The following is a 13,940-nucleotide window of genomic DNA, read 5'->3' on the forward strand; positions in this document are numbered from 1 at the left end:
TCTTGTTCACTTTTTTTTTTTTTTTTTAATTTTTTTTTTTCAACGTTTATTTATTTTTGGGACAGAGAGAGACAAAGCATGAACGGGGGAGGGGCAGAGAGAGAGGGAAACACAGAATCGGAAACAGGCTCCAGGCTCTGAGCCATCAGCCCAGAGCCCGACGCGGGGCTCGAACTCACGGACTGCGAGATCGTGACCTGGCTGAAGTCGGACGCTTAACTGACTGCGCCACCCAGGCGCCCCTTGTTCACTTTTTTAACTGTCACCTTTACCTTGAAGAAAAAAAGTTGAGAGTCTGTGTCTCATCCTTTCTAAAAATAAGTATTAGGTTAGCATGTTACCGACATCACAGAAGGATAAGCAAACTTGAAACCTCACTTTTTGTACAAGAAAAATTAATAACTCCTATTTCTTCTAAGTAGTTTACCACAAGATACCCAACAAATCTTTTTATAGCAGAAAGGATTGTTGTGGTCAATTTCTATGTGGTGCCAGTTATTCTAGTATATTATTAGATCTTGTTTTTATCCAAGTTTTGAGTGTGTAATATCTGGTAGGACTTGGTGCACATCTGGCTTCAACTTCTGTGCTTTGTCTTGGCTTTGAAAAATGGTGACGTTTCTATTTGGCTTTTAGAAAGCTACAGTACTTAGCTCTTTAAAAAATTTTGCGCAAATGGAAAGTGGAAATGTGAGTGCAATTTAATGGACTGGTTTTGCTTATTATTAAACTTCTCTAAATAAAATTTCTGTTTTAGGTTCAATTCCAGAAGGTGTCCTAGAGGACATTAAAGGTAAACTAAGTTCCCACTTTTGTCCCTTTTATCCTTAAGTATTAGTTTAGAGGGCATGTGTTTCTAAATATTTACAGATGTACAACATATATTCAATTGATAATGTAATATCCTAAAAGTATTTAATATACAGGATAAGCTATGTGATAATGTAAATAAAATGTTTATTTTCCTTTAGATTTATGGAAGCTTTTGCCATTATTTATGATGTCTTATTGAAGAAACTACAATTACAGAGTATACAGTAATACCAGGGAATTAATAGTTTGCACAGTATGAATTAACAGATAAACTGCTTAAGAAAGCCACTGGTTTTATGTTGTATAGAATTTTTTTTACTCTAGTTTTTAAATACATATATACAGGGGCGCCTGGGTGGCGCAGTCGGTTAAGTGTCCCGACTTCAGCCAGGTCACGATCTCGCGGTCCGTGAGTTCGAGCCCCGCGTCAGGCTCTGGGCTGATGGCTCAGAGCCTGGAGCCTGTTTCCGATTCTGTGTCTCCCTCTCTCTCTGCCCCTCCCCCGTTCAGGCTCTGTCTCTCTCTGTCCCAAAAATAAATAAACGTTGAAAAAAAAAAAATTAAATACATATATACAAAGTTAATCATTTTACTGACTTTAAAAGTTCTATATTTGGGGCCAAAATATATTGGGTTCACTTTTTTTTTTAATTTTTAATGTTTATTTTTAGTTTTGAGAGAGAGAGAGCGCGCGCGCTTGTGCGCGAGCACAAGTGGGGGAGGAGGGGCAGAGAGAGAGGGAGACACAGAATCTGAAACAGGCTCCAGGCTCTGAGCTGTCATTACAGAGCCCGACTTGGGGCTCGAACCCACGAACCGTGAGATCATGACCTGAGCCGGAGTTGGACGCTTAACCAACTAAACCATGCAGGCACCCTTGGAGTTGCTTTAAAAAGATATATTACTTCTTTGCTAGAGTGTATTTTTATGGTAATGTTTAAATTGAGTTTTCTGGTATTTTGATTCACTGAAAGGAAAAGCATTTAAAATATAATTTCATATTCTTCAGTACTGACAATGTCATGTAAAATTCATAAGAGAGAATCAGACAATAATGGATTTTAGAATTAAATGAGACCTGAAGATAATCTGGTGTGGTTGGGGCCCTGAAATATTAAGTGATTTGTTCAGTGTAATACTGTAGGTAGGGTTACAGCTGGAGCTGAAAGATGGATCTTGTTCTTCGTTATGTTGTTTACTTATGTGATATAATTACCTAAAATTTCTTCACTTATTGTAATACCTGAGTTTTACAATATGTAGATACTTATCTTGCTTTGATATTTATGAGGACTTGAATAAAATAGATAATACCCGAGTAACTTGAGCACCTAGCTTACTATTAGCATATTAGTATATTGTAGATTCTCAATATGTTTTAATGAATAAAAAGACTCTTATTATGATACATATATTTAACGTGTTTTGCAAGTAATTAACCAAGTCATTAGATTTTTCACATTCAACATTAATTTCATTTCTAGTTAAACATTTTTTATTCCTTACCTTCTGAAAATATTTTGAAGCAGCTTGTTGTAAAAGGTACTTTGCAACTCAAATAATTTTTGACAGAATAAATGTTCAAAGTGAAAAAAAAAAAGTGGGATAGTAGAGGGAAAATAGTAGTGTTGGGGTATGCTAGAGGTAGAAAATAATATGCCAAAAAACCCTAAACTAAGGGAGCCTTACTGCAGCTAAGAGCAAAATTTAGCCTTGCGTTCGTTCTGACCACGATTTTTATTTTATTTTTATTTTTTATTTTTTTAGAGAGAAAAGAGTGCATGCAAACAGGGGAGAGGGGCAGACGAAGAGAGAGAGAATCTTAAGCAGGCTCCACACTGAGCATGGAGCCTGACACAGGGTTTGATCCATGACCCTGGGCTCATGACCTGAGCCAAAATCAAGAATTGGACCTTCAACCAACTGAGCTATTCAGGCAACCCTGGCCAACTAAGATTTTTAAAAAGAATCAAATAGATACTTAAGATTAGGGATAGCAGTGGTTCAAAGGAACATGGTACTCAGAATAGCTACATACTCATAATACTAAATTTTATTATGGTACTCTTTATGCCAGGAATATAAAAAATACAGTTTTCTCAGAGGTGTTTTATTTTATTTTATTTTATTTTATTTTTTTTATTTATTTTTTTTTTAATGTTTATTTATTTTTGAGACAGAGAGAGACAGAGCATGAATGGGGGAGGGTCAGAGAGAGGGAGACACAGAATCCGAAACGGGCTCCAGGCTCTGAGCTGTCAGCACAGAGCCCGACGCGGGGCTCGAACTCACGGACCGCGAGATCATGACCTGAGCCGAAGTCGGCCGCTTAACCGACTGAGCCACTCAGGCGCCCCTAGAGGTGTTTTATTTTTAATGTGGTTTTATGAAAGATGAGCACACAACATATCTTATTCCTCAGTGAATGAAAAAGTTTTTTATTTGTGAATAAATTCTCATAACCAAACTAAAGGCAGAGATAGTTTGTAAAATCTGAAGGAATAGCTGACCAGTATGTCCACTTGAATAGAATTGTTTTAACTTGGACAGAGATCGATTCAATCACAAACCATAACAAAATCTCCTTTTCTTTCTTATAAGTGCGCACTTGCTTTGTAAGTGATCTGAAACGTGGATTAAAAATCCAAGCAGCAAAATTTAATATTGATGGGAATACTGAGGTAAGTTAAAAATAAATGTATATTCTTTTTTTCAGAGGTTATAACCTATGTATTTATGCTTATGATATTTATATTTCAGCGTCCCTCACCACCCCCAAATGTTGACTACCCATTAGATGGAGAGAAGATTTTACATGTTCTTGGATCAATCAGGTAGACCTTAATTTTTATGAGCAAAATAATGAACTAAAATGAATTTTTGGCTTTTAAAAATATATAACCCTTTAATGTTGCTGATTTAACAATTTTATGTGTTTTTCAGTACACTTCCCTGTTCATGATTAATTTTATTCAACTTCTTAATTTTGAAAAGTTTTATTTTGTAAAATTTTTAAAATTCTATAAAAATATTTAAATTAAAAAAAAAATTTTTCCTGCTCTTCATAGTAATTTAGAAGTAATGGAACTATTCTTCAAGGTAGAGAATAAAGTACAATACTTTAAAACAGGGTTCAGCAAACCTTTTTTGTAAAGAGGTTTGTGAGCCATATGGTCTCTGTTGCAAGTACTCAAGTCTACAATTTGGAATGCAAAATCAGCCATAAGACAATATGTAAATGAATGAGCATGGCTGTGTTCCAATTTACAAAGATAAGCGGGCTGGATTTGGCTTACAGGCCATAGTTTGCTGGCACCTGCTTTGAAACGTCATGTTAGAAGGAATGCATTCTTCCAAATATGCTAAATCTTCAGGACCAGTTAGTAATTCACTTTTTCATTTTTTTAGATTATTCTATCCAATGATGCTATATAAGTTACAGACTTACATAATTATATTGGTAACAATAGCATCTTGTTTATATACAAGCTTTATAATATTTGTATGTACAGGGGCACCTGGGTGGCTCAGTTGGTTAAGCATCTGACTCTTGATTTCAGCTCAGGTCATGATCCCAGGGTCATGGGATCGAGCCCTGCATCGGGCTCTGCACAGAGTGTGGAGCTTGCTTGGGATTCTCTCTCTCTCCCTTTGCCCCTCTCTCCTGGTCACATGTGCACTTTCTCTAAAATAACAGTAAAAATAAATAGTTTGTAGCTCTTATAAAAAAATAAAAAATAAAATTTGTATTTATAAGTTTCATTTGTAAAATATTAGATCAGAAGATGCCACAGAAAAGAATTATGTAGATATTGAAGATCTGAGGTAATACAGAGGTTGAGATCTATAAGGATGAACATGAATACACAGATGTTACAGATGTGTAGGAGAACAACAGAGTGAGAATGTAATACTTTTTGGTAGTTGCTTTTATCATTTTACCTCTTCTTTAGGTTATACTCCTTAAATTACTGTTTTAAATTTTCTCCAGGTTGTATAGTAGAGCCCAAAATACAAGAAGAAAATAAATGTTGAAGGAGATGAATATGCAACTTTTTGGTTCATAATAGCTTTTTGGTTATTTGGGAATAAAAAAAACACTGTGTCTCACATTTCAGACCCAGTGGATTTACAGTTGTCTGCTCATATGTTTTTTCCTACTAAAAATTGAGTTCCATTGAAACATAATTAGACACAGTTCAGACCACACACACAGTTCGTAAGTCAGAAGGGTCATTTGAATTTTTAAGTGCAGTGAGAACTTAAAGTTATTTGTGTATCCGTCTTGGTACAGAATTCTTATTGGTGGTTTTTTTAGACTTTTATAGTTGGATTACCTGTATTAAAAAGATTTTTAAAATGATTGTCTTTTCGAAGCATTCAACAGTTCACATAGAAAAACAACTTATTTTCTACCCCTAGTATTTTGTGGGTTAAGTAACAGTAAAATTACGTAATTTCAATATCAAATCTATTGGCAATTAAAGACTTGGAACAAGAAAACTATCGTTCCATAAGCATTCAACTCAACTGGTAGGCGTGGAATTCTGCAGGCATTACAGCAAGTGGCTGACTACCTACAAGTCTTCAGCATACTGCAGGCCTCAGTAACCTTACTGATGACATGAGGAGCTAGTGGGTGGGTGGAGTCTCATGAAGAGAATTTTATGTTTTGAAGAAGATTCAAGAAAGCTTCAGAGTGGTGTGCATAGTCTGATCTAAATCTTATTTTTAAGAAATAGTGTTTATGTATGCGTATACGTAGGTAGTTTTGTATTGCATTGCTCAGGATTTAGTTTGGCCACCAGTGACACAAACCTGACAATAGTGGCTTCACCAAGATAGGAGTTTGCCTCTCTCTTTTCAACTTTGTTTGTTTCTTTGTTTGTTTTTGAGAGGGAGGGAGGGAAGGAGGAGGTGAGCTAGGCAGGGGCAGAGGGAGGGAGGGAGAGAATCCCAAGCAGACTCCATGCTATCAGCACAGAGCTCCACGCGGGTCTTGAACTCACGAACTGTGAGATCATGACTGGAGCGGACATCAGTAGTCGGTGCTTTGCCAACTGAGCCCCTCGGGCGCCCCGTCTCTCTCTTTTAAAAGAAGCTCAGAGGTAGATAGTCCAGGAATGGTATGACAGCTCCCACCAGGGACCCAAACATCCTTCATCTTTCATCCATTTGGGGGTAGCCCTGTCCTTAGATACCAGGGTGGTCGATACAGTTAAAGCTACTATATCTGTGTTTAAAGCAAGCAGCCCTAGGAAGGGAAAGAAAAAAGTGCTCCTGTCCTTTTTAAGGAGATGTCTTTCAGAAGTCCCAAATGCCGCTTCTGCCTCCATCTCATTGTCTGTTCCTTAGCTACACATCTAACTACAAGGGAGGCAGGTAAATACAGTGTTTCAACTGGAGGAGGGCATTATATCCAGCTTAAAAATGGAGCTCTTTTTTTTCAAATTACAGGATTTACAGGATATTGCAAAGATGATATAGGAAAGCCTCATGTACTCTTCACGCAGTTTCCCCCAATGGTTGCACCTTACTTAACTGTAGTACAAAAGCAAAACCAGTAAATTTGGCATCAGTGTAACATGTATATATAGTTCGTATAATTTTATCACACGTAGATTTCTGTAATCACACCACAATTAAGATATAGAACTCTTCCATCACCACAAAGACCTTCCTTGTGCTATCCCAAAATGGGTTCTTTTGAGAACAAATAGGAAAATGGAAAATGGGTATTTTATTAGGCAACTAGCAGTCTTTGCCATACGTTATTTTTAAAAACAAGAGAAATGCTTGGGGAGGGGATTGTTTTTAAATCTTTTGTATCACTACAGATCTTTTTTTTTTTTTTTTTTTTTAATGTTTACTTTTATTTTTGAGAGAGAGAGTGCACACAAGCAGGGGAGGGACAGAGAGTGAGGGGAACAGAGGATCTGAAGCAGGCTCTGTGCTGACAGCAGAGAGTCTGATGCAGGGCTCGACTCATGAGCTGTGAGATATGACCTGAGGCGAAGTTGGATGCTTAACTGACTAAGCCACCCCGGCGCCCCCAGATCTGTTTCTTGAATCTTAACTAACTTTTATAGAATCACTTATTTTCTGTTATTAGGCTTAAGGAAGTATAACTGGGCAAAATGTCTGTTAACCTGTACATAATAATAGTTACAGTTAATACATAAGGAGGGCCTCCTGTGTACCAGGCACTGTTCTATTGATTCATTGAATCCTCACCTCAAACACCTGTGAGGCAGGTGCTGGTCTCCTCATTTACAAATGCAAACACCTCGTGTTTTAATTTTTTTTTAATGTTTATTTTTGAGAGGGAGAGACAGAGTGCAAGTGGGGGAGGAGCAGAGGGAGGAGGACGCAGAATCCGAGGCAGGCTCCAGGCTCTGAGCTGTTAGCACAGAGCTGAGCTGTGGGGCTCGAGCCTCTAAACTGTCAGGTCATGACCTGAGCCGAAGTCAGATGCTTAACCGACTGAGCCACCCATGTGCCCCCAAACACCTTCTGTTTTCCTAATTATTCTATGTTAACATAGTACTGGTACTTAAAAAATAGAACCGATAATATATTTTCTATCATATGCCAACAAAGCACTCTCTGTTTTTAATCTCACTAGAGATTCGGTTGTGGAAATTCTTTTTGAACAAGATAATGAAGAGAAATCAGTTGCCACTTTAATACTGGATTCTCTTATACAGGTATTTTGATTTTGCAAAAAGTTTCCATTTTAACTACAGCCCTTTAGAGAAACTGATGTTTTTGAGTAATCTCTCCACCCAATGTGGGCCTTGCATTGACACTTTCGAGATCCAGAGCCACATGCTATACGGACTGAGCCAGCCAGGTGCCCTGAGGAAATTTTTACATGTTATCTTCTGTATTTTTATTTTAGCTGTTGGTTACAATGTTAGATTTCTGCTAAATGTTACAGTTTCAGAGTTTGACTTTGGCACTGAAAGATGGTACTTAACAACATTTCAAACTCAGGGATAATAAGTGCTATCGTGTATTTTTTCCCTAGCAACAATATCAGATTTTTATTTTGTACCTGGTACAGCTTGTAGTTTCTTTAAGTGCAGGTTTGGGTAGTATTGAATTTTAAATTCCATAGGGTATATGATAATGTCTTCTTTGTTTAATGACTGGAATCACAGAATTCCATGTGAAATACCATCGATTTGGAAGATACTGTCTACCTCTGGGGCTCTGCTCAGAGACTTTTATGAAAAACGTAGCATCAGTGAAAGACTTTAACATTCTAATTCTTAGAACTGATGTGGAAACAGTTTTTCTAAGAATGTTTTCTTCCCACTTGACAACTGGCTCTGGATATAATACTGTGAAGTTATCATATACTTTCTTTACTAAAAAAAGTAATGAAGTTCTTTTATTTCTTCTCCTATTCTTTGCTCGACTCAGTCATTCTGTCTTGAAAATGAGATTACTCACATATAACTACAGTGTGTCCTGTGGAACTTTAAATTCTAAACTGTTAGATTTTAAAATCTTTCAAGTTCCGTGTAAGTATATAGCAATATTTTCATGGTTATATTTGCTACATGAAAAACTCCCTTGTTAAAGAAACCTTGCTGTGCGTTTTTTCGTGGTAATAGTACTGATCACCTATTTAATTTATAACACATAATCTGTATATTTTCTTGAATCCAGTCAAGCATTATTTATACAGCTAAGGATAAATTCTTTTTTTTCTTTCTCTTTAATAACAGTGCCCAATAGACACCAGAAAGCAGCTCGCAGAGAATTTGGTAGTCATAGGTGGCACGTCGATGTTGCCAGGATTTCTCCACAGATTGCTGGCGGAAATAAGGTATTTGGTAGAAAAACCAAAATATAAAAAAGTACTCGGCACCAAGACATTCCGAATCCATACTCCACCTGCAAAGGCCAATTGTGTGGCGTGGTTGGGAGGTAAGAATTTAGTTTTTACAATATAGATGATTATATAGTGATTGGTTCCTGAATGGTATATTAATGGCTGTAACAGATTCAGTGTTAAAAATCATTCACGTAACAAACTAATAGAACTATTAAATAATTTTCTTTGAACATTGACTTTTCCTTGAAGTGTTAATTTTCAGAGTTATATCCCTATTTCTCTTGGCGTTTGCACTTTAATTTTTTAAATAAACTTCATCCAATGAAAATCATTTCTCATAATAGTGATAGCGGTGCCTTTATTCCAGTGCTGCTACCATTGCTCAAGACATTTGTTTTAGTTCCTTCTAAAGCTAACCTGTGAGCCATATATGAGAATTGATCTCTTTATTTTATAATTACACTTTATTTTGTGACTGAGTTCATTGAATGATAGTTCATAGGAAATGATAGTTTCGTTGAAATCAGGAAATAGCCTAGAGCTAGTATATACATAAGTACTTTGAAGAGAAAAACAAGCATGGATGTGTATACTTGTATAATTCTGCTATGTGTTTTATGATGCATTTACAGCTAATAGGTATCCTGATCATGAGAAAAAGTATTGAGATTTTATTATTTATTTATTTATTTTTAATGTTTATTAATTTTTGAGAGAGAGAGAGAGAGAGAGAGAGAGAGAAAGAACAGGGGAGGAGCAGAGAGATAGGAAGACAGAATCAGAAGCAGGCTCCAGGCTCCGAGCTGTCAGCACAGAGCCCGACGCGGGGCTCGAACTCACAAGCCGTGAGATCATGACCTGAGCCGAAGCCGGATGCTTAACTGACTGAGCCACCCAGGTGCCCCTAAAAGTATTGAGATTTTTTTTTTTTTTAATTTTTTTTTTTTTAACATTTATTTATTTTTGAGACAGAGAGAGACACAGCATGAACGGGGGAGGGGCAGAGAGAGAGGGAGACACAGAATCGGAAGCAGGCTCCAGGCTCCGAGCCATTAGCCCAGAGCCCGACGCCGGGCTCAAACTCACGGACCGCGAGATCGTGACCTGAGCTGAAGTCGGACGCTTAACCGACTGAGCCACCTCGCGCCCCTAAAAGTATTGAGATTTTAAATGAATGTTGTATTTCTTGTAAAGTAAAATTTGGTCAAAATGTAATTTTGGTCTAGGACAAATAGATTTAGTTACTGCATTATTTTTTATTTATTTTCTTTAAAAAATTGTTTTTAATGTTTTTTTTTGTTTGTTTTTTTTTTTTGAGAGAGGGAGAGAGACAGAGCATGAGTAAGGGAAGGGCAGAGAGAGAGAGGAAGATACAGGATCTGAAATGGGCTCCGGGCTCTGAGCTGTCAGCACAGAGCCCAACATGGGGCTTGAACTCACAGACCTTGAGATCAAAGTCTGACACTTAACCTACTGAGGCACCCAGGCGCCCCAGTTACTGCATTATTGTTATTTTTTTTTCTAGAAATTTTATTTTATTTTATTTTATTTTTTTATTTTTTCTTCAATATATTAAATTTATTGTCAAATTGGTTTCCATACAACACCCAGTGCTCATCCCAAAAGGTGCCCTCCTCAATGCCCATCACCCACCCTCCCCTCCCTCCCACCCCCCATCAACCCTCAGTTTGTTCTCAGTTTTTAACAGTCTCTCATGCTTTGGCTCTCTCCCACTCTAACCTCTTTTTTTTTCCTTCCCCTCCCCCATGGGTTTCTGTTAAGTTTCTCAGGATCCACATAAGAGTGAAACCATATGGTATCTGTCTTTCTCTGTATGGCTTATTTCACTTAGCATCACACTCTCCAGTTCCATCCACGTTGCTACAAAAGGCCATATTTCATTTTTTCTCATTGCCACGTAGTATTCCATTGTGTATATAAACCACAATTTCTTTATCCATTCATCAGTTGATGGACATTTAGGCTCTTTCCACAATTTGGCTATTGTTGAGAGTGCTGCTATAAACATTGGGGTACAAGTGCCCCTATGCATCAGTACTCCTGTATCCCTTGGGTAAATTCCTAGCAGTGCTATTGCTGGGTCATAGGGTAGGTCTATTTTTAATTTTCTGAGGAACCTCCACACTGCTTTCCAGAGCGGCTGCACCAGTTTGCATTCCCACCAACAGTGCAAGAGGGTTCCCGTTTCTCCACATCCTCTCCAGCATCTATAGTCTCCTGATTTGTTCATTTTGGCCACTCTGACTGGCGTGAGGTGATACCTGAGTGTGGTTTTGATTTGTATTCCCCTGATAAGGAGCGACGCTGAACATCTTTTCATGTGCCTGTTGGCCATCCGGATGTCTTCTTTAGAGAAGTGTCTATTCATGTTTTCTGCCCATTTCTTCACTGGGTTATTTGTTTTTCGGGTGTGGAGTTTGGTGAGCTCTTTATAGATTTTGGATACTAGCCCTTTGTCCGATATGTCATTTGCAAATATCTTTTCCCATTCCGTTGGTTGCCTTTTAGTTTTGTTGGTTGTTTCCTTTGCTGTGCAGAAGCTTTTTATCCTCATAAGGTCCCAGTAATTCACTTTTGCTTTTAATTCCTTTGCCTTTGGGGATGTGTCGAGTAAGAGATTGCTACGGCTGAGGTCAGAGAGGTCTTTTCCTGCTTTCTCCTCTAGGGTTTTGATGGTTTCCTGTCTCACATTCAGGTCCTTTATCCATTTTGAGTTTATTTTTGTGAATGGTGTGAGAAAGTGGTCTAGTTTCAACCTTCTGCATGTTGCTGTCCAGTTCTCCCAGCACCATTTGTTAAAGAGACTGTCTTTTTTCCATTGGATGTTCTTTCCTGCTTTGTCAAAGATGAGTTGGCCATACGTTTGTGGGTCTAGTTCTGGGGTTTCTATTCTATTCCATTGGTCTATGTGTCTGTTTTTGTGCCAATACCATGCTGTCTTGATGATGACAGCTTTGTAGTAGAGGCTAAAGTCTGGGATTGTGATGCCTCCTGCTTTGGTCTTCTTCTTCAAAATTCCTTTGGCTATTCGGGGCCTTTTGTGGTTCCATATGAATTTTAGGATTGCTTGTTCTAGAATCTAGAAGAATGCTGGTGCAATTTTGATTGGGATTGCATTGAATGTGTAGATAGCTTTGGGTAGTATTGACATTTTGACAATATTTATTCTTCCAATCCATGAGCAGGGAATGTCTTTCCATTTCTTTATATCTTCTTCAACTACCTTCATAAGCTTTCTATAGTTTTCAGCATACAGATCTTTTACATCTTTGGTTAGATTTATTCCCAGGTATTTTATGCTTCTTGGTGCAATTGTGAATGGGATTACTGCATTATTTTTTAAAGACCACCTTGTGGGTCTTTATAAAGTCTTTAGCAGAGAGTTGGGTGGCATTATAACGATGATTATTACGTTTTACAGTGCTGTTTTATTTATTGACATACAATCTTGGAATTGTGGTAAAGAAAACTAAAAGTATTATTTACTGTTTTTACACAGAATTAAAAATACTTTCCACTCCACTGTACCTCACCTGCTTTTAGACACAGTTAATGCTTGGTAGCATTTTCACTGTAGTCTGCTATAGGCCATTTAAGTCACTTTCAACACAGGAATTGTGGCTTACCCTGTTATTCAAAATATAGGATACAAAACAGCTGCAATTAATTTGAAGAGTGACTATGCATTGCTGAATTTCACCACTTCTCTCGTCAAATAATGAGTTGGACGTGTGTGTACATAAAATTTTCTGGTAAAAGTTTACATCTTAAATAAAAATGGGTTTTTTTTGTTTTTTTTTTCATTTTTTTGTTTTGTTTTTTTAACCACACAGGAGCTATTTTTGGTGCACTACAAGACATACTTGGGAGCCGTTCAGTCTCAAAGGAATATTATAATCAGACAGGCCGTATACCTGATTGGTGTTCTCTTAACAACCCTCCGTTGGAGATGATGTTTGATGTCGGAAAAGCTCAGCCACCTCTGATGAAGAGAGCATTTTCCACTGAGAAATAAAAGTTTGATTAAAATTCAGCTTTGCTTCATATCAAGTAATCGATTATAAGCAAATGGTACAAAGTATATAGGATGCTCTTAGAGATGACTTTATGGCAATGAAAACATTTCTGTAATGACTTTTTGCATTGAGATTCTTTTGACTTTTGTTTTTCTTGTGTAGTGGTAAAATGGTAGCTGATGCTTAATGAAATTTGTTGTATTTATATCAATAAAATATAGTAAAGCGGTTTAATTTTGGAAGTTTGTTACACAGTTTAATTTCAAAAGGAATATAACATTTTCCCTCCACAATTCACATAATCTGAGCTGAGCATTGGAAAGTTCATTAATTTCATTATTTTCAGCAATTATTTCAAGAATAAATAATATTACCATTACCAGGTATTTCAGATATTAAAATGGGTCTATTCAGGTTCTTTTGTTTTGGTATTTATGTGTCCATGTTACAATGCTGCTTTTGCAGGAATATATTTGACTCTTTGGACTGAGAATGTTTAGTAACATAGTTAAAACATTGGTTAAGCAACATGTGCAGATGTTTACTTTTTAACTTTACAGTTTCTTTACGAACAATTCTACATTTCTAAGGAGAAAGATAACTTTGTTTTTATGCAAAGACATTCCATTTTATGTATTTTTATGTAAGTGCTTTATAAACGTGAAATTCATAATGTTTTAATCTCTTGTGCTTTTTATCTTCTCAGGATAGGGGTGCTTGCAAATACGTACTGAGTCATTGTTTAATTTTTATCTTTGTTCATCTTCATTTGTCTTTAACAAACTACTTCTTACTGAAATTTTTATTTTATTCTTTCCACGTGCCTGTGAAAATACCTATACACCTATTTCTGAAGAATGTACTCATATTTCTTAAACCAGAGTAGGAGTTGATACATTTCCTGGTCTATATATCCCATGTCCATTCTTACTCATAGTTTAATCATTTTGATTGTCCTTTTCTGGGTGTTTCCTAGTTTTGCCATATGCTTTTTGTTTTGTTTTTTTTAATTTTTTTTTTTTCAACGTTTATTTATTTTTGGGACAGAGAGAGACAGAGCATGAACGGGGGAGGGGCAGAGAGAGAGGGAGACACAGAATCGGAAACAGGCTCCAGGCTCTGAGCCATCAGCCCAGAGCCCGACGCGGGGCTCGAACTCACAGACCGTGAGATCGTGACCTGGCTGAAGTCGGACGCTTAACCGACTGCGCCACCCAGGCGCCCCTGCCATATGCTTTTTGTGT

General features: G+C 37.2%; 1 protein-coding gene across 1 annotated transcript in view; it reads left to right on the top strand.

Annotated features, from left to right (window-relative positions):
• The window catches only part of ACTR10 (actin related protein 10), a 29,366-nt gene extending 16,436 nt beyond the window's left edge, over nucleotides 1–12,930 (top strand). Inside the window, exons 8-13 of the mRNA XM_045451092.1 lie at nucleotides 758–793; nucleotides 3,415–3,494; nucleotides 3,574–3,647; nucleotides 7,439–7,520; nucleotides 8,550–8,751; nucleotides 12,514–12,930. Coding sequence (XP_045307048.1) covers nucleotides 758–793; nucleotides 3,415–3,494; nucleotides 3,574–3,647; nucleotides 7,439–7,520; nucleotides 8,550–8,751; nucleotides 12,514–12,695 — 656 coding nt within the window. The 3' untranslated portion in view covers nucleotides 12,696–12,930. The remainder of the gene's footprint in view (nucleotides 1–757; nucleotides 794–3,414; nucleotides 3,495–3,573; nucleotides 3,648–7,438; nucleotides 7,521–8,549; nucleotides 8,752–12,513) is intronic.
• The last annotated feature ends 1,010 nt before the right edge of the window (nucleotides 12,931–13,940 follow it).

Source organism: Leopardus geoffroyi, chromosome B3 (genome assembly GCF_018350155.1).
Source record: "Leopardus geoffroyi isolate Oge1 chromosome B3, O.geoffroyi_Oge1_pat1.0, whole genome shotgun sequence".
In the NCBI taxonomy this organism is placed as follows: Eukaryota; Metazoa; Chordata; class Mammalia; order Carnivora; family Felidae; genus Leopardus; species Leopardus geoffroyi.